The 22009-nt window shown below is 34.2% G+C and overlaps 1 protein-coding gene across 1 annotated transcript; it reads left to right on the top strand.

Annotated features, from left to right (window-relative positions):
- The first annotated feature begins 19614 nt into the window (after nucleotides 1-19614).
- Nucleotides 19615-21589, top strand: LOC139894601 (low affinity inorganic phosphate transporter 1-like). Its single transcript, XM_071877988.1, has one exon. The coding sequence runs from the start codon at nucleotides 19734-19736 to the stop codon at nucleotides 21333-21335; it is 1602 nt and encodes a 533-aa protein (XP_071734089.1). The 5' UTR covers nucleotides 19615-19733; the 3' UTR covers nucleotides 21336-21589.
- Nucleotides 21590-22009: the final 420 nt, after the last annotated feature.

Genomic DNA, 22009 nt, shown 5'->3' with positions numbered 1-22009 from the left:
CTCTATTTATAGTATTCGAAATATCCGCGGTCTGCGGCTTGCTTAATTATCCGCGGAAACTTAGCGAAATGACCCGCAGTCTTTTATTAGCGCGGAAACTGACCCGCTATCCTTATTTTAAGAGAATATTCCAAACCTTTTGTCCATAGCTCGCATAGCTTCTGCTTCTAGCCTTTAGCTAATAAAACTTACATATACAATGCTATGTATATGATCACTCATCAAAAAGGTTACAAATTGTTAAATCTGCTAACCAAGAGTTCTTTTGTGTCTAGAGATGTTATGTTTCATGAACATATTTTTCCCTACTCCAGTGATTCAATTCAAAAGTTTCTAAAGCCTATGCCAGTTAATATATCTCAGGTTCAAGTAGATTATGATTTTCCTGTGATACAAGGAATGATCAGTGGTTCAGAAGTCAACCAGAGTCCTTCTGCAACAAATGATGGTTCTAATGCAACCAATAATGATCTAGTTGCAAATACTAATACTGTAAATATAACTACCTCTAGTGGTTTGAGAAGATTATCAAGGACTTCTGCAGCTCCCGTGTGGCATAAAGACTATGTTGTGCCATCTAGTCATGCCAAATTGTCACATGTTCCAATTTCAAGTGTCATCACCATGCCTGGAAGATAAGTTTAAAGCTTATGTCACAGCTATAATGGCTAATTGTGATCCAAAGTATTTCAAAGAAGCAATAATACATCCAGATTGGTGTGTTGCAAGCATTGGAAGAAAATGGTACATGAGAAATAATTGATTTACCTCCAGGGAAGAAGGCAATAAATTGTCACTGGATCTACAAAACAAAGCTAAAAGCAAATGGATCTGTTGACAGGAAAAAGGCCAGACTGGTAGTAAATGGAAATAGACAAAGGCAAGGTATAGATTATGAAGAAACTTTTGCTCATGTAGCAAAAATGGTGACTGTAAGATCCTTGTTAGCAGTGGCAGCCATGTTTGATTGGGAATTGTGTCAAATGGATGTGTTCAATGCATTCTTACATGGTGATTTGTTTGAAGAAGTAAATATGACTATGCCATTGGGTTATTCTGGAAAGGGGGAGCCTGTACAAGATATTCCAGTTGATAAATCCAAAGTTTGCAAGTTAAAGAAGTCTCTCTATGGTCTAAAACAAGCACCAAGATAGTGGTTTTCAAAGCTATCTTCTGCTTTATTAAGTTTTGGATATGTGCAGTCAAAAGCTTACTATTTTTTGTTCACAAAGAAGGATGTCATTGGCGAAGTGGTGTTTACAATCAACTAAAAAGAAATTGGCGAAGTGGAACTAATGAATCGGATGTCATTGAAGCGGCGCGTGAAGAATATCGGAGGCGTCAAGGTGTTTCCTTTACGCATTACAAAGTATGACAAGTACTTCGTAATTGTCCGAAGTTTTGTGCCCAGAAGGCGTAATGACATCTCGGAGGTGTCCACAACCGGAGCCAACGATCACTTTGGTGGACGATGAACCTTTAAGGGTCGATCCAAACCCCGATCATGCTTCTTTATTCGGGGACGACCCAATCCGGCGTCCAGCTGGTAGAAAAAGCTGAAAGAATTCGGGTTCGTCTGACGCTCCCTCATCTTGTTCATCCGAAGAAGTTCGTTCTCAAATCATGCTCGCCCAACAAGAAATTGCTTTAACTAAAAAAAAAGACGTGAGTCATCAATAATGAAAGTAATGAATCGCGTCTTTCGAATTTTCAACACAACCGTCAACCCGAACTTGCCAAAGGAAGACCTAAAAATTCTTCAAAAGGTCGACAAAAAATGAAGACGATCTTGTTATCCGACGAAGACGACGACCCGACACCTCTCGAGTAGTTTCATTTTTGTAATATTAAGTTTGGTTTTTTTTATTTAATTAAGTAACGTTTTTATTTAATTATGTAATGTCTTTTATTTTTAATTATGTAATGTTTTTATTTTATTTAATAAAATGTTATTTGTTTTATTTAATAATTTAAAATTGGTTAAAGTTTGAGATGAAGTGTATGATTGTGAGAGTTTAGTGAAAGGATTGGGAAAGAAATGTTAAAGTGTTTGTGTTAATATAGCGCTGATGTGGCGGAGAAAAGTTGTGTTAAACTTTAGAACCATTGCAAGTGGCCTAAAGAACAATTCCATTATCAACTGTAAGTAGCAAATCATCTAGCTATTAGTCATAGTTTCATATTGTAACCATTACAAAGTCTTTCTTTATGTTTAAGTAGACACGCTTACTTTAAGCTAGAAAACATTCCAAATAGAAGATCATGTTGTTTCATAATAATTTATCTATTTGCGAGTTCCTAAGAGATTTAAAGTTAGGTCATATACATCATAATGAAGCATTGCATTTGTGGAGGTTCATACCATATAATATAAATAATAAAAAAAGAGTAGTATAAGTTGGCATAGGCGATGTTACTTGTAGTTGCATACTTGTTATATGGCCCATGGTTTCGGCATTCAAGTGACTCAGGTGTACCAAAAAAAAATTTATTCTACAAAGTGAAAGGTTTGTAATACCATATGTCAATTGGGACAATGATGTAACTCACATGTCACTATAGATATTGCCATAAACCAAATTTAAATAGAACCACAAACAAAACTCCTTCCCCAAACTGAAAAAACAAATATAAAATCAACTATAACCAATCCAGCAAAATATTCACAAAGTTTTCATGCCATACTCAACATTCATATGTTTAAAATTTACATGGCTACCTTTAACAACAAAAATACATTTCATTACCTAATTGAACACTAAAAAGTAATTACACATATCAAACTCTAACAGAACTTGTCAATAAACCTAAAAACAACAAATACAAAATTGATTATGACAATTTGAATGCAGACACCAACATCGATTCAGAAAACAGTAAACAAAATAAACAACCAAAAGTAGGGGAAAAAATACATTACCATTTATAAGACAAAAGCCAATCCACATAATCGAACTTCAGCAAAAATGAAATTCCAACAAACAACCTGATCATTACAAATTCAAAATCGATTTTACACGTAATACCCTAAATATAACTCAAGCACTAACTGATATTTGAAATGTCCCGTTCATATTGATTATAAACGTTCCATATTAATTGATTTCGTCGCGATGTTTTGACCTCTATATGAGACGTTTTTCAAAGACTGCATTCGATTTTTAAAACAACCATAACCTTTATTTTATCGATAAAGGTTTAAAAATATTACGACGATTATCAAATAATGATAATCAAAATATAGCGTTCTCACACGACCATTACATAATGGTTTACAATAATATTACACAACAATATATGTCGTCGAATGCAGTTTTCAAACAATATAATACAAGCATGGACTCCAAATCTTTTCCTTAATTTAGTATGCAACAGCGGAAGCTCTTAACAATTACCTGAGAATAAACATGCTTAAAACGTCAACAAAAATGTTGGAGTGTTATAGGTTTAACCTATATATTTATCAATCGTAATAATAGACCACAAGATTTCATATTTTCATTTTTCGTAATCATCATCCCATACATATAGATAAAAATCATTCATATGGTGAACACCTGGTAACCGACATTAACAAGATGCATATAAGAATATTCCCATCATTACGGGACATCCATCGGACATGATATAAAAACTCGAAGTACTAAAGCATCCACTACAACAGATAAGGTTTGTTGGGCCCACTAGATCTATCTTTAGGATTCGCATCAATTAGTAGACTATTTTACTAATTCTTAGGTTACCAAGCAAAAAGGGGCATATTCGGCTTCGATCATTCAACCATAGAAAGTAGTTTCACGTACTTGTGTCTATTTTGTAAAACATTTATAAAGCTGCATGTATTCTCATCCCAAAAATATTAGATTTTAAAAGTGGGACTATAACTCACTTTCACAGATTTTTACTTCGTCGGGAAGTAAGACTTGGCCACGGGTTGATTCACGAACCTATAACAAATATGTACATATATATCAAAGTATGATCAAAATATATTTACAACATTTTTATTACGTTTTAATGATTTGAGTTTGTTAAGTCAGCAGTCCTCGTTAGTAACCTACAACTAGTTGTTCACAGTTAGATGTACAAGAATAAAGCAATATATATTATCTCGAATCAATCCACGACCCAGTGTATACAAGTCTCAGACTCGATCACAACTCAAAGTATATATATCAATTTGGAATCAACCTCAACCCTGTATAGCTAACTCCAGCATTACTGCATATAGAGTGTCTATGGTTGTTCCAAATAATATATATAGATGGGTCGATATGATATGTCAAAACATTGTATTCGTGTCTATGGTATCCCAAGATTACATAATATATGTTAAAATACATGTATAATACAATATAAGTTAGTTAAGTTATGATTTGTATAGATTTGTTACAAATTTCACGTAGCTACAACAAGCAAAATTATCCAATCTTGTTTTACCCATAACTTCTTCATTTTAAATCCGTTTTGAGTGATTCAAGTTGCTATGGTTTCATAATGAACTGAAATTTATGAAACTAAACAGAAAAAGTATAAGTTTATAGTCGGAAATACAGGTTACAAGTCATTTTTTAAAGAGGAAGTCATTTCCGTCGAAAGAACGACACCTTGATGACCATTTAGAAAAACATACTTCCACTTTGAGTTTAACCATGATTTTTGGATATAGTTTCATGTTCATAAGAAAAATCATTTTTCCAGAAGAACAACTTTTAAATCAAAGTTTATCATAGTTTTTAATTATCAAACCCCAAAACAGCCCGCGGTGTTACTACAACGGCGTATGTCCGGTTTTACGGTGTTTTTCGTGTTTCCAGGTTTTAAATCATTAAGTTAGCATATCATAAAGATATAGAACATGTATTTAGTTGATTTTAAAAGTCAAGTTAGAAGGATTAACTTTATTTGCGAACAAGTTTAGAATTAACTAAATTATGTTCTAATGATTACAAGTTTAAATCTTCGAATATGATAGTTTTATATGTATGAATCGAATGATGTTATGAACATCATTACTATCTCAAGTTTAGTAGGTAAACCTACTGGAAGTGACAAAATTTGATCTAGCTTCAAAGATTCTTGGATGGCATGAAAGTTCTTGAAGTAGAATCATAACACGAAAAACAAGTTCAAGTAAGATTTCCACTCGAAATAAGATTGTTACAGTTATAAAAATTGAATCAAAGTTTGAGTATGAGTATTACCTTGAATTAGAAAGATATCTTACTGTAAATAAGAAAGATTTCTTAAGATTGGATGATCACTTGAAATGAATTTGCAAGATTGGAAGTAAGCTAGTAAACTTGAAAGTGTTCTTGGCGTGTTCTTGAGTTGTTGTTTTGTATGTAGATCTAGGTTAGGATTTATGAGCTAGATTGAGCTAGATTTTGATGAAGATGATGAAGAACACTTAGAACAATGGAAGAACACTTGAGAGAGAGTTGTTTGATGCATGAAAGTTGTGATCAAAATGTGTTTGTGTGTGTGCCCATTCACGTGAACTAGGGGTGTTCATAAAGGCTCAATTAGTTTGTAATTTTGTGTAATGATTCATGCTAGTTGACAAATGATGGTTCCCACATATGTTGGTGACTCACAAGGGCTGCTAAGAGCTGAATTATTATGTGTATATACCAATAGTATATACGTCTAGGAGCTGGGTATTGTACGAGTATGAATACGGGTGCATACGAGTAAGATTGTTGATGAAAATGAATGAGAATGCAATTGCAAGCATTTTTGTTAAATAGAAGTACTTTGATATGTGTCTTGAAGTCTTTCAAAATTGTATAAATACATCTTAAAATACTACATGTATATACATTTTAACTCAGTCGTTAAGTCATCGTTACATGTAAATGTTGTTTTCAAACCTTTAAGTTAACGATCTCATTTAATATTGTTAACCCATTTTTTATTATATCTAATGAGATGTTAAATTATTACATTACCATGATATTATGATGTATGAATATATCTTAATATGATATATATACATTAAAGTGTCGTTACAACGATAATCGTTATACATATGTCTCGTTTTGAAATCCTTAAGTTAGTAGTCTTGTTTTACATATGTAGTTCATTGTTAACATACTTAATGATATAAATAATTATCATTTTATCATGTTAAATATAGTGTAACAATATCTTAATTTGATACATATGTACTTAGTAAGACGTTGTCATAACGATAATCGTTATATATATCGTTTCGAGTTTCTTAATTAAATAGTCTCATTTTAAGTATATAACTCATTGTTAATATACCTAGTGAGATACTTACCTATCATAATATCATGTTAACTATATATATATATATGTCCATATATATATCAACATATAGTTTTTACAAGTTTTAACGTTCGTGAATCGCCGGTCAACTTGGGTGGTCAATTGTCTACATGAAACTCATTTCAAATAATCAAGTCTTAACAAGTTTGATTGCTTAACATGTTGAAAACATTTAATCATGTAAATATTCCAATTTAATTATATATATATAAACATGGAAAAGTTCGGGTCACTACAGTACCTACCCGTTAAATAAATTTCGTCCCGAAATTTTAAGCTGTTGAAGGTGTTGACGAATCTTCTGGAAATAGGTACGGGTATTTCAGCTTCATTTGATCTTCACACTCCCAGGTGAACTCGGGTCCCCTACGAGCATTCCATCGAACCTTGACGATTGGTATCTTATTTTGCTTGAGCCTTTTAACCTCACGATCCATTATCTCGACGGGTTCTTCAATGAATTGTAGTTTTTCATTGATTTTAATTTCGTCTAAAGAAATAGTGAGATCTTCTTTAGCTAAGCACTTTTTCAGATTCGAGACGTGAAAGGTATTATGTACATTGGCGAGTTGTTGTGGTAATTCAAGTCGGTTGGCTACTGGTCCGACACGATCTAAAATCTTGAATGGTCCAATGTATCTTGGATTTAGTTCCCCCATTTACCAAATCGAACAACGCCTTTCCAAGGAGAAACCTTAAGCATGACCATCTCTCGAATTTCAAATTCTATATCTTTCCTTTTAAGGTCCGCGTAGCTCTTTTGTCGACTCTGAGCGGTTTTCAACCGTTGTTGAATTTGGATGATTTTCTCTGTAGTTTCTTGGATTATCTCCGGACTCGTAATCTGTCTATCCCCCAATTCATTCCAACAAATTGGAGATCTACACTTTATACCATAAAGTGCTTCGAACGGTGCCATTTCGATACTCGAGTGGTAACTGTTGTTGTAGGAAAATTCTGCTAATTGTAGATGTCGATCCCAACCGTTTCCAAAATCAATAACACATGCTCGTAGCATGCCTTCAAGAGTCTGTATCGTCCTTTCGCTCTGCCCATCGGTTTGTGGATGATAGGCAGTACTCATGTCTAGACGAGTTCCCAATGCTTATTGTAATGTCTGCCAAAACCTTGAAACAAATCTGCCATCTCTATCAGAGATAATAGAGATTGGTATTCCATGTATAGAGACAACTTCTTGCAAGTATAATCTCGCCAACTTCTCCATTTTATCATCTTCTCTCATTGGCAGAAAGTGTGCTGACTTGGTGTGACGATCGACTATTACCCAAATAGTATCATAACCACTTGCAGTCCTTGGCAATTTAGTAATAAAATCCATGGTAATGTTTTCCCATTTCCATTTCGGGATTTCAGGTTGTTGAAGTAGACCTGATGGTTTTTGATGTTCTGCTTTGACCTTAGAACACGTCAAACATTCTCCCACATATCTAGCAATATCGGGTTTCATACCCGGCCACCAAAAGTGCTTCTTGAGATCTTTTTACATCTTTCCCGCTCCGGGATGTATTGAGTATCTGGTTTTATGTGCTTCCTTAAGTACCATTTCTCTCACATCTCCAAACTTTGGTACCCAAATTTCAGCCCTATACCGGGTTTCGTCTTCCCGAATATTAAGATGTTTCTCCGATCCTTTGGGTATTTCATTCTTCAAACTTCCCTCGTTTAAAACTCCCTGTTGCGCCTCCTTTATTTGAGTAGTAAGGTTAGTATGAATAATTATATTCATAGCTTTTACTCGTATAGGTTCTCTATCCTTTCTGCTCAAGGCATCGGCTACCACATTTGCCTTCCCCGGGTGGTAACGAATCTCAAAGTCGTAATCATTCAACAGTTCAATCCACTTACGCTGTCTCATGTTCAATTGTTTCTGATTAAATATATGTTGGAGGCTTTTGTGGTCGGTATATATAATACTTTTGACCCCATATAAGTAGTGCCTCCAAGTCTTTAATGCAAAAACAACAGCGCCCAATTCTAAATCGTGAGTCGTATAATTTTGCTCGTAAATCTTCAATTGTCTGGACACATAAGCAATTACCTTCGTTCGTTGCATTAATACACAACCGAGGCCTTGCTTTGAGGCGTCACAATATATCATAAAATCATCATTCCCTTCAGGCAATGACAATATAGGTGCCGTAGTTAACTTTTTCTTCAACAATTGAAACGCTTTCTCCTGCTCATCCTTCCATTCAAATTTCTTCCCTTTATGCGTTAATGCAGTCAAAGGTTTTGCTATTTTAGAAAAATCTTGGATGAACCTTCTGTAGTAACTAGCCAGTCCTAAAAATTGGCGTATATGCTTCGGAGTTTTCGGGGTTTTCCACTTTTCAATAGTTTCAATCTTTGCTGGATCCACCTGAATACCTTCTTTGTTCACTATGTGTCAGAGGAATTGAACTTCTTCCAACCAAAATGCACACTTTGAAAACTTAGCGTACAGTTTTTCTTTCCTCAACAAATCTAGCACTTTTCTCAAATGTTCTTCGTGTTCTTGATCATTCTTTGAGTAAATAAGTATGTCATCGATGAAAACAATGAAAAACTTGTCAAGGTATGGTCCACACACTTGGTTCATAAGGTCCATGAACACAGCTGGTGCCTTAGTCAACCCAAACGGCATAACCATAAACTCATAATGTTCGTAACGCGTTCTAAAAGCAGTTTTTGGAATATCATCCTTCTTCACCCGCATTTGATGATATTCAGAACGTAAATCAATCTTCGAGTACACTGACGAACCTTGCAGCGAATCAAATAAATCGTCGATTCTCGGTAGTGGGTAACGGTTCTTGATGGTAAGTTTGTTCAACTCTCTATAGTCGATACATAATCTAAATGTTCCATCTTTCTTTTTGACAAACAAAACATGAGCTCTCCACGGTGATGTGCTTGATCGAATGAAACAACGCTCTAAAAGTTCTTGTAATTGGCTCTGAAGTTCCTTCATTTCGCTGGGTGCAAGTCTGTATGGAGCACGAGCTATTGGTGCAGCTCCCGGTACAAGGTCTATATGAAATTCAACGGATCGGTGTGGAGTTAGTCCCGGTAATTCTTTCGGAAATACATCGGGAAATTCTTTTGTGACGGGAACATCATTGATGTTCTTTTCTTTGGAATTGACTTTCTCGATGTGTGCTAGCACAACATAGCAACCTTTTCTTATTAGTTTTTGTGCCTTCAGGTTACTAATAAGATTTAACTTCGCGTTGCTCTTTTCTCCGTACACCATTAAGGGTTTTACTTTTTCTCGTATAATGCGAATTGCATTTTTGTAACAAACGATCTCTGCTTTCACTTCTTTTAACCAGTCCATACCGATTATCACATCAAAACTCCCTAACTCTACTGGTATCAAGTCAATCTTAAATGTTTCGCTAACCAGTTTAATTTCTCGATTCCGACATATATTATCTGCTGTAATTAATTTACCGTTTGCTAATTCGAGTAAAAATTTATTATCCAAGGGCTTTGGTGGGCAACTTAGTTTAGCACAAAAATCTCTACTCATATAGTTTCTATCCGCACCCAAATCAAATAAAACATAAGCAGATTTATTGTCAATAAGAAACGTACCCGTAACAAGCTCCAGGTCTTCCTGCGCTTCTGCCGTATTAATATTGAAAACTCTTCCGCGGCCATGCCCATTAGTATTCCTCTGATTCGACAATTTCTACTAAAGTGGCCCAGTTTTCCACATCCAAAACAAACTATGGCGGTGTTATTTGTTCCGACATTATTTGTTCTTTTAGTTCTGTTATGCATTGGTCCATAGATCTCGCACTTCGTCGCGCTATGATCATTTCTTTTACACATGTTGCAAAATGTCGTGCAGAACCCAGGTGATGCTCTTCACACCTTTGGCATGGCTGTTTTTAGTTTTTGTTGCCATTGTTGTTATTGAGATTGTTGTTGGGATTGTTGTTGTTGTTGTTGTTGTTGTTGTTGTTGTTGTTATTGTTGTTGGGACGGTTATTGTAGTTGTTGTTGGGACGTTTGTTGAAGTTGTTGTTGCGATTGATGTTGCGGTTGTTGGGATAGTTATTGCGATTGTGGTTGTGATTGTTGTTGTTGTACTGGTGACTATTGTCACTGGTTTCTTCCCACTTTCTCTTGACTTGTTTCATGTTGGCCTCTTCAGCCGCCTGCTCTTTAATCCTTCCTTCGATCCGATTCACTAGTTTGTGAGCCATTAGACTTGCCTTTTGTATGGAGGCGGGCTCGTGTGAACTCACATCTTCTTGAATCCTTTCCGGTAACCCTTTTACAAATGCGTCGATCTTCTCTTCTTCGTCTTCGAACGTTCTGGGACACAATAGGCATAACTCTGTGAATCGTCGTTCGTACGTGGTGATATCGAAACCTTGCGTTCGTAATCCTCTAAGCTTTACCTTGAGCTTATTTACCTCGTTTCTGGGATGATACTGCTCGTTCATCAATTGCTTGAATGCTAACCACTGTAGTGTGTAAGCAGCATCTTGTCCTACCTGCTCAAGCTAGGTATTCCACCATTTTAACGCAGTACCTGTGAAGGTATGCGTAGCGTACTTTACTTTGTCTTTTTCAGTACATTTACTTATCGCAAACACCGATTCAACCTTCTCAGTCCACCGTTTCAATCCGATTGGACCCTCGGTTCCATCAAATTCCAAAGGTTTGTAGGTAGTGAATTCTTTGTAGGAGCATCTTACAAGATTTCTTGTGGAATTAGTTTCACTGCTAGAACCAGAGTTATTGTTGTTATTTTGCATTGCGGCTTGTACTGCGGCTATGTTTGCAGCAAGGAAAACACGGAAGTCTTCCTCACTCATGTTCAAGTTCTGACGAGTCGTCGGTGCCATTTCCTTCAAAAATAGCCAAAAGAATTGAGTTAATCATATAGAATTTAAGAGTAGTCAATAGTATTTCATAGCATAATATGAACTTATTTATAAAAGTTTTTTCTTCATATTAGCATTTTATAGTTTTAATTCGGGTAGTACCTACCCGTTAAGTTCATACTTAGTAGCTACTATACAATTCAACTACTACGCTTCTATATGAAAAACTTATTACAATAATATTTTGCGTTCAAACTTTTATACAATATTTTACAAACATACAATACCACTATTATACATATAGGATGAAATATAGCACATAATAACTTTGCTACACGACAGCTATAAAGGCAATTCTACTTAATACGTCAGTCCTTCAGCAAAAGAAATAAAGACACGTAATTCATAAGTCCAGAAACAAGTCATGCATTCGGGTTTTACTAGTATTATTTCCCATCCTTGATTTTGTGGAAAATAACCGTTGTGACCGTTGGCTATGCAGCATGTTGTAATGTCGTCAAAAGGACGAGGGTTACGTAAAGCCCAACAGCCCCGTAACAATCTAAAAACCTTGTTTCTCACCTCAACTACCGAGTCCGTCACTTGTGGGAAGGTTTTATTTAAAAGTTGCAACCCAATATTCTTTTTCTCAATTTGATGAGAAGCGAATATTATTAACCCGTAAGCATAACATGCTTCTTTATGTTGCATGTTAGAAGCTCTTTCTAAAGAACAGAGTCCTATGTTGGGATATGTTGAGTCAAAATAGGTTCGTAACCCGTAGCGTAAAATTGCATCTAGGTTTTCCGCACTAAATGCCTTAAAGAAAACTTGGCGTAACTTAAAGTCTCCCCAATGTGATATGCCCCATCTTTCAAAGGAATGCCTTTTATAAACTAAGGCATGCCTGGAATGTCTTTCAAACGTTCGACAAACTAATTTTGCCGTAAATAATTGTGCTGATGAATTCTGCCAGACTCTAGACAAGATTTCATCAATCATATCCCCTGGTAGGTCTTCTAAAATTTCTGGTTGTCTATCCTTAACGTCCATTTTTTGTTTTTATACTGTAAAATAAACAAGGATTAGATTCTTAAAAGATAATTAACAAATAATACAAGCAATTTTTACATATATCTTAAAAGTACAAGCACACACAATACATATATTACACAGCATGATTACAACTCTTTATTCCGACTCACTCGTTTCTTCTTCTTCGGACTTAGTTCGTTTGGCTAATTTCCTAGGGATACATGGTGATCCTCTAATACGAGCCGTCATTTTCACAAATGGTTTAGAAAAACCTGGTGGCCTAGATGTTCCCGGATTATTATTAAAATCTAAGAAATACGGGCGTTTACGATACACATAAAGTTCATCGGGGTCGGAATCAGGTTTCTCTATTTTGATGCCTTTTCCCTTATTATTCTCTTTTGCCTTATTAAATTGAGTTGGGATAATTTCTAGAACATCATCGAAATCCTCGTCGGGATCCGATTCATCAGAAAATTGATAATTTCCCCAATATTTTGCTTCCTTGGCGGAAACACCATTGACCATTTTTAACTTTGGTCCATTGGTTGAGGATTTTCTTTTATTTAATCGTTTTACTGTAGGTATTAATATTTCATCCTCCGAAACCTCTTCTTCTCCCGGTTCCTCTTCTTCCGGTTCCTCCTCTTCCGGTTCTTCCTCTTCCGGTTCTTCCTCGGGAATTTGTGAATCATCCCAAAATATATTCGACTCTTCATTATTATTAGGTGAGTCGATGGGATTTGTACTAGAGGTAGACATCTATCACACAATATCAAACACGTTAAGAGATTAATATATCACATAATATTTACATGTTAATAATATATAATTTCTAACAAAAAAAGAAAATGTTAAGCAATCGTTTTTAAAGAAAACACGGTCGAAGTCCAAACTCACTAATGCATCCTAACAAACTCGGTAAGACACACTAATGCAATTTTCTGGTTCTCTAAAACCAACGCTCGGATACCAACTGAAATATCCCGTTCATATTGATTATAAACGTTCCATATTAATTGATTTCGTCGCGATGTTTTGACCTCTATATGAGACGTTTTTCAAAGACTGCATTCGATTTTTAAAACAACCATAACCTTTATTTTATCAATAAAGGTTTAAAAATATTACGACGATTATCAAATAATGATAATAAAAATATAGCGTTCTCACACGACCATTACATAATGGTTTACAATAATATTACACAACAATATATGTCGTCGAATGCGGTTTTCAAACAATATAATACAAGCATGGACTCCAAATCTTGTCCTTAATTTAGTATGCAACAGCGGAAGCTCTTAACAATTACATGAGAATAAACATGCTTAAAACGTCAACAAAAATGTTGGAGAGTTATAGGTTTAACCTATATATTTATCAATCGTAATAATAGACCACAAGATTTCATATTTTCATTTTTCGTAAACATCATCCCATACATATAGATAAAAATCATTCATATGGTGAACACCTGGTAACCGACATTAACAAGATGCATATAAGAATATTTCCATCATTTCGGGACATCCATCGGACATGATATAAAAACTCGAAGTACTAAAGCATCCACTACAACAGATGAGGTTTGTTGGGCCCACTAGATCTATCTTTAGGATTCGCGTCAATTAGTAGACTATTTTACTAATTCTTAGGTTACCAAGCAAAAAGGGGCATATTCGGCTTCGATTATTCAACCATAGAAAGTAGTTTCACGTACTTGTGTCTATTTTGTAAAACATTTATAAAGCTGCATGTATTCTCATCTCAAAAATATTAGATTTTAAAAGTGGGACTATAACTCACTTTCACAGATTTTTACTTCGTCGGGAAGTAAGACTTGGCCACGGGTTGATTCACGAACCTATAACAAATATGTACATATATATCAAAGTATGATCAAAATATATTTACAACATTTTTATTACGTTTTAATGATTTGAGTTTGTTAAGTCAGCAGTCCTCGTTAGTAACCTACAACTAGTTGTCCACAGTTAGATGTACAGAAATAAAGCAATATATATTATCTCGAATCAATCCATGACCCAGTATCTACAAGTCTCAGACTTGATCACAACTCAAAGTATATATATTAATTTGGAATCAACCTCAACCCTGTATAGCTAACTCCAGCATTACTGCATATAGAGTGTCTATGGTTGTTCCAAATAATATATATAGATGGGTCAATATGATATGTCAAAATATTGTATTCGTGTCTATGGTATCCCAAGATTACGTAATATATGTTAGAATACATGTATAATACAATATAAGTTAGTTAAGTTATGATTTGTATAGATTTGTTACAAATTTCACGTAGCTACAACAAGCAAAATTATCCAATCTTGTTTTACCCATAATTTCTTCGTTTTAAATCCGTTTTGAGTGATTCAAGTTGCTATGGTTTCATAATGAACTGAAATTTATGAAACTAAATAGAAAAATTATAAGTTTATAGTCAGAAATACAGGTTACAAGTCATTTTTTAAAGAGGTAGTCATTTCCGTCGAAAGAACGACATCTTGATGACCATTTAGAAAAACATACTTTCACTTTGAGTTTAACCATGATTTTTGGATATAGTTTCATGTTCATAAAAAAAATTATTTTTTCAGAAGAAAAACTTTTAAATCAAAGTTTATCATAGTTTTTAATTATCAAACCCAAAACAGCCCGCAGTGTTACTACAACGGCGTATGTTCGGTTTTACGGTGTTTTTCGTGTTTTCAGGATTTAAATCATTAAGTTAGCATATCATAAAGATATAGAACATGTGTTTAGTTGATTTTAAAAGTTAAGTTAGAAGGATTAACTTTATTTGCGAAAAAGTTTAGAATTAACTAAACTATGTTCTAGTGATTATAAGTTTAAATCTTCGAATATGATAGTTTTATATGTATGAATCGAATGATATTATGAACATCATTACTATCTCAAGTTTAGTAGGTAAACCTACTGGAAGTGACAAAATTTTATCTAGCTTCAAAGGATTCTTGGATTGCTTGAAAGTTCTTGAAGTAGAATCATGACACGAAAAACAAGTTCAAGTAAGATTTTCACTCGAAATAAGATTATTATAGTTATAGAAATTGAATCAAAGTTTGAGTATGAGTATTACCTTGAATTAGAAAGATATCTTACTGTAAATAAGAAAGATTTCTTGAGATTAGATGATAACTTGAAATGGATTTGCAAGATTGGAAGTAAGCTAGTAAACTTGAAAGTGTTCTTGGTGTGTTCTTGAGTTGTTGTTTTGTATGTTGATCTAGGTTAGGATTTATGAGCTAGATTGAGCTAGATTTTAATGAAGATGATGAAGAACACTTAGAACAATGGAAGAATACTTGAGAGAGAGTTGTTTGATGCATGAAAGTTGTGATCAAAATGTGTTTGTGTGTGTGCCCATTCACGTGAACTAGGGGTGTTCATAAAGGCTCCATTAGTTTGTAATTTTGTGTAATCATTCATGCTAGTTGCCAAATGATGGTTCTCACATGTTTTAGTGACTCACAAGGGCTGCTAAGAGCTGAATTATTATGTGTATATACTAATAGTATATACGTCTAGGAGCTGGGTATTGTACGAGTATGAATACGGGTGCATACGAGTAAGATTGTTGATGAAAATGAATGAGAATGCAATTGAAAGCATTTTTTGTTAAATAGAAGTACTTTGATATGTGTCTTGAAGTCTTTCAAAAGTGTATGAATACATCTTAAAATACTACATGTATATACATTTTAACTGAGTCGTTAAGTCATCGTTAGTCGTTACATGTAAGTGTTGTTTTGAAACCTTTAAGTTAACGATCTCATTTAATATTGTTAACCCATTGTTTATTATATCTAACGAGATGTTAAATTATTACATTATCATGATATTATGATGTATGAATATATCTTAATATGATATATATACATTAAAGTGTCGTTATAACGATAATCGTTATATATATGTCTCGTTTTGAAATCCCTAAGTTAGTAGTCTTGTTTTACATATGTAGTTCATTTTTAACATACTTAATGATATAAATAATTATCATTTTATCATGTTAAATATAGTGTAACAATATCTTAATATGATACATATGTACTTAGTAAGACGTTGTCATAACGATAATCGTTATATATATCGTTTCGAGTTTCTTAATTAAATAGTCTCATTTTATGTATATAACTCATTGTTAATATACCTAGTGAGATACTTACCTATCATAATATCATGTTAACTACATATATATATATATATATATATATATATATATATATATATATATATATATATATATATATATATATATATATATATATATATATATATATATATATATATATATATATATATATATATATATCAACATATAGTTTTTACGAGTTTTAACGTTCGTGAATCGCCGGTCAACTTGGGTGGTCAATTGTCTACATGAAACTCATTTCAAATAATCAAGTCTTAACAAGTTTGATTGCTTAACATGTTGAAAATATTTAATCATGTAAATATACCAATTTCATTATATATAAACATGGAAAAGTTCGGGTCACTACAATATTATTCTTCGTTATACCGTTTGCACTATGAAATACAAGATTATAAAACTAACATGATTACTATGTCAATCGCATATTTAAGGAAAATAGCGCTAGAGAGAGTAATATGCATGAATCACATGATGGCTCAATCTAAAAAACTGCACACCCCAGAATTGATTCTTCATATACTCCGTGTGTAATCGTTCGTGAGCGGTGGTGTTGGCAGTTGTGACATTGCTCGCCACTACTGGCGATGGAGATGATTAATTTGGAGTCGGTGATTAATCTAGAATGAGATAGAAGGTGATATGTTACCAGAAGATAAAAAGGCAAAAAGAAACCATGAAATGAGTGGCGTAGTTGTGTCGTATGCCTTACTCAAACGACAAAATTTTACGAGAGTTTTAGTATATTAGAAGTAATGTTTAATTTTTATATCACTATAATATTGTCTGTAAGTGTGGTCGTAAGTATTCTTATTATTAATAAAGTTTTCATCATTTTTGTCAAAAACAAAAGGCGGTGGAAAGGATTTTTAATGAAGAACAAACCGGATGTGTTGTCAATGGTAATAATGATAGTATTGGTCCCTCTACATGAAGGTTGTCGGTCTGAGAAAGCAATGAAAGGCTTCGAAGATTGTCGTGTTGAAGGAAAGCTCATAAACTTCTTGCTTGTCCGCCCCCAAACCTAAAAAGGGTGAAGTTAGGAGTAGGAAGATTCACGATACCGAATTATAAAAATTAATGTCGATGACCTTTAATTTCTTCGTTATAGGTTCATATTATGTTATTTTTATACTTGGTTTTTATTTTTCATGTTGCGGTAGATATTTAGATCGTTCCTGGGTGATTTTGATTTGTTGCCCTCTATTCATGGCTTGTTTTCTTGTTCGATTCTTCAGTTGGTTTGACCATTGTTTTAGTTAGTATTTTTCCTCGGTTAGGTTCTAGTTTGTGTTAGTTTTGCTCAATTTGTGGTTAGTTGGTTTGTGTGATTGTTTGTAAGTTTTCTTGTTATTAATAAAGTTTTCATGATTTTCCTCAAGAAAATAAGAATTTTGTCACATGGTATCAAAACTATTCATTTGATAATATATGATAAAATCAACTTAAAATTAATATTTATATCTATATCTCATTATAAGTATTAATTTATCTTAATAACATATACTCCTCCCGTCCCAATTTAATAGTTCTGTTTTGATTTTGAAAGACTTTATATCTTAACTTTGACTATTAATAACTTTTTGTGTGTTATGTAATACATGATAAAAATTATATCAAATGAAAACACATATAAAACTTAATTTATTCATATAAATTTTATCAAATATTATACAGCATAAAAAAATTATAGGTCAAAGTTAAGAAATAAAGACATTGAAAAAGTCAAAACATGATTATTGATTACCGGATTCGTTCACGGACCTCTACCCGGACCACTGCCCGAATGGATGTGTTCCCGAGTACCGTCGATCGGGTTCGGATTTTCGCCCGAACGTATGTGTTACGTGCAAATGATGAGGGTCGTTGAAATAAATGATCTACTGATGCCAAAAAATTGCCGTTCAACAAAAAAATTGAAACACAAAGTGTACCCTTAATTTTGAATAACCTAACATAAAATTGTAAAAGAATAACCTAAAAATATAATTGTAAACAATTAATGCGGCGGAGGTAGTAGTAAATAGTATATGAAATAAAATTAAGAAATAGCTTATCTTCTTTTAAGGGTACATCATAAACATTATTATTTAATACACTAAAACTTTTCATCATAATATATCATATAAATCATTTAATAAACTAGCTATTTCCAGTTATACATGTTCATTAATTATGACTAATTTATTTGTGAAAGATTAAACTTCCATAAATAACTCTCAACACATGTGGTCTTAGGCATTAGTTAGCTTTTTTCTTTTAATTAACATCTCATCGTTAAGGGAAATAGAGAAGTAATTTCTAATAAAATAAGCAAGCTCAGCGTTGACCTCATCATGTAGATTGGCTGATGTGAGAAGCAATGTGAGCCGTTGACTTGAGCCAATAAGAGTATATGCCCCTAATATGCTTCAAACTATTCTTACTCTCATGCCTCTTTAAATACCCATGACTTCAACTCCTTCAGCTATTACCTCCATTTCTTCATTCAATTCTCTCTCTAAAATAAACAATTTCATAGCTACTACTGTCTAAACAAGGTAAACACTCTATCTCTTCATCAATCATCATATCATACATACATTAGCCTTTCGTATATCGATTTTTCAAAGAAAAAAAACCCGACTCGAACAACAACTAATTTTGGCATGAAAAATTGTTCCGAACGATTTGTTCTTTACACTTTTATATATCATTATACTTGCTTTAGCTAGAAATTAACACAATTTTTCTTAATGATGTTCAAATTGATGTATAATTAATTTGCAATTATTCATAATTATTCACTGATTGATTAACTAGGGTGGTTGCCAATACTTTGCTATAGTCCAAAATATGTTTGTCTTATGTATCAAACATTTTGTTTGTTTTGTACATGCATGCATGCCTTATTATATAGTCAAGTAAAAAAAAATAAAAAGAGTACTAAAAGTTAAAAGTCCAAGAGTCTAAAAAGTCATTGGTCCCGCCTTCAATTAATGTCACCATCTGTGACAGCCGGCTATTATAAAAATATCTCATCTCATTCAATATTCATATTTGACCATTTGACCATTCTCATTATAATAAATACTTTTTATGAAAAACAAATTGTTATCATCGAATACCTTTTATTATAAATTAATTGTATTTAATATTAAATAATAATAGTAACAGCTGACGATATGACACCTAACAAATATGTAATACACTCCGTATTTTATTTAAGAAAAAGTAGATTAATTAACGTAAACTCCTGGTTGGAGAATATAATTTTACGTTAACATATAAGTTTTCATGTGGGATCGAATTTTCGGGTTTTCATTAATTCATTTTGTGTTATTGATTTGCAGGCAAAATAGTTTTGCTAGGAGAGTGTAGCCATGGCACGAGATCAACTACAAGTGCTTAGTGCACTTGATACGGCTAAGACCCAATTGTACCATTTCACGGCCATCGTGATTGCCGGCATGGGTTTCTTCACAGACGCCTACGATCTCTTTGCAATTTCTCTTGTAACCAAATTACTTGGACGTATTTACTATCACAAAGATGGTGCACCCAAACCCGGGACCCTTCCCCCTGGTGTAGCCTCATCGGTTACTGGTGTCGCCCTTGTAGGGACGCTATGTGGTCAGCTATTCTTCGGGTGGCTCGGTGACAAAATGGGTCGTAAACGAGTCTATGGTATGACTTTGGCCCTCATGGTTGTATGCTCACTTGCATCGGGCCTCTCTTTTGGGAACGAAGCTAGAGGTGTGATGGCGACTCTTTGTTTCTTTAGGTTTTGGCTCGGGTTTGGCATTGGTGGTGACTATCCACTTTCGGCTACAATTATGTCCGAATACGCTAATAAGAAAACTCGTGGTGCCTTTATTGCTGCGGTTTTTGCTATGCAAGGTTTTGGGATCTTGGCTAGCGGAATGGTAGCATTAATCACGTCGGCCTCTTTTGACCACGCGTTTAAAGCCCCCTCATATGCGACGGATCCAATAAAGTCTACAGTCCCACAAGCGGACTATATATGGCGAATAATTCTCATGTTCGGGGCGATTCCTGCCGCCCTGACATACTACTGGCGTATGAAGATGCCAGAAACTGCACGTTACACTGCTTTGGTAGCGAAAAATGCTAAACAAGCCGCAGAAGATATGGGCCGAGTCTTACATGTTGAGATAGCTGCCGATGAGCAAAAGCTTGAGCAAATCGAGTCCCATAACCAATTCGGTTTGTTTTCTTCAGAATTCCTTCGTCGTCACGGGCTTCATTTACTCGGAACATGTTCCACATGGTTTTTACTTGACATCGCGTTTTACTCACAAAACCTCTTCCAAAAAGATGTTTTCAGCGCAATTGGGTGGATCCCTGCTGCAGCTAAAATGAGTGCTACCGGCGAGGTTTTCAAAATAGCGAAAGCCCAAACTATTATCGCACTTTGCAGTACTGTCCCCGGATACTGGTTTACAGTCGCTTTCATTGATATCATTGGTCGTTTTGCTATCCAACTTATGGGATTCTTTTTCATGACTGTCTTCATGTTTGCGCTTGCAATTCCATACCACCACTGGACCTTACATGAAAATCGTATCGGATTTGTGGTCATGTACTCATTAACCTTCTTTTTCGCCAACTTCGGCCCTAACGCCACCACTTTTGTGGTCCCTGCTGAAATCTTCCCAGCAAGACTGCGCTCTACCTGTCATGGTATCTCCGCAGCGGCTGGGAAAGCGGGGGCCATCGTTGGTGCCTACGGGTTCCTCTACGCTTCTCAAAGCACCGACCCAAAGAAGACCGATGCAGGGTACCCTACAGGTATCGGAATCAGGTACTCGCTCATCGTTCTTGGTGTGATCAATTTCTTAGGAATGGCATTTACATTTTTAGTCCCAGAAGCTAAAGGCAGATCGCTTGAAGAAATGTCCGGTGAAAATGACGAAGAAATGGAGCCCACCCCCAACACAATGCACCGAACTGCCCCTGTTTGATTATTTTTATAATATTTGTTCCTACACAACAAACATGGGATATTTAAAAAAATATGCTTACTTTTGTGTTTATTTGTTGAGTACGTATATTTGCTTTGTGAATGTTGTAAAGAATCAAAAAAGGCGACTATATGAATCGCGAAGTGATTCAAAAAAGGCGACTATATGAATCTTGTACAGGATTCAGAAAAAGGCAATTATATGTACCTTTTTGTTATCTGATTGGATGCTATTTAATTTTGTGTGCCACGCAATTATTTCTTTCTTTGTTAAAAGTTGTAACAATTTTCCTATTGTTATTTTTATTTTCCATATAAATAACGAAACTAAAAAAAAAAAAAAAAAAAAAAAAAAAAGTTTTTCAAAAGAAAACAATCTCAACAACAACAAAAGATACAATGAGAGGGCAATAAGAATCAAATCTAAGAAGCGAGAACAAAATTAAAACTTTCTAACACCAATACCACAAAACAAAACCAAAAGCGAACCCATATACTAAACAACACCTAATGATCAAAAACTATGAATACTAACATACAAACGCTACATACAACCACAAGTATCCAATATACCAAACAACAATTTTCCTAAGGTTGTAACAACGTTGTACTCCGTAATAAATATAAAAAGTTGTAACAATTTCACAAAAGTTGCCACTAGTATATATTTTTTTT

The sequence above is a fragment of the Rutidosis leptorrhynchoides genome, chromosome 2 (assembly GCF_046630445.1).
Source record: "Rutidosis leptorrhynchoides isolate AG116_Rl617_1_P2 chromosome 2, CSIRO_AGI_Rlap_v1, whole genome shotgun sequence".
Classification (NCBI taxonomy): Eukaryota; Viridiplantae; Streptophyta; class Magnoliopsida; order Asterales; family Asteraceae; genus Rutidosis; species Rutidosis leptorrhynchoides.
The sequence above is the reverse complement of the archived record's forward strand: the minus strand, read 5'-3'. Positions and strand labels throughout refer to the sequence as shown.

Excerpts from the sequence above, each read along its gene's own strand:
- LOC139894601 (XM_071877988.1), top strand. The coding sequence starts at position 19,734 with ATGGCACGAGATCAACTACAAGTGCTTAGTGCACTTGATACGGCTAAG.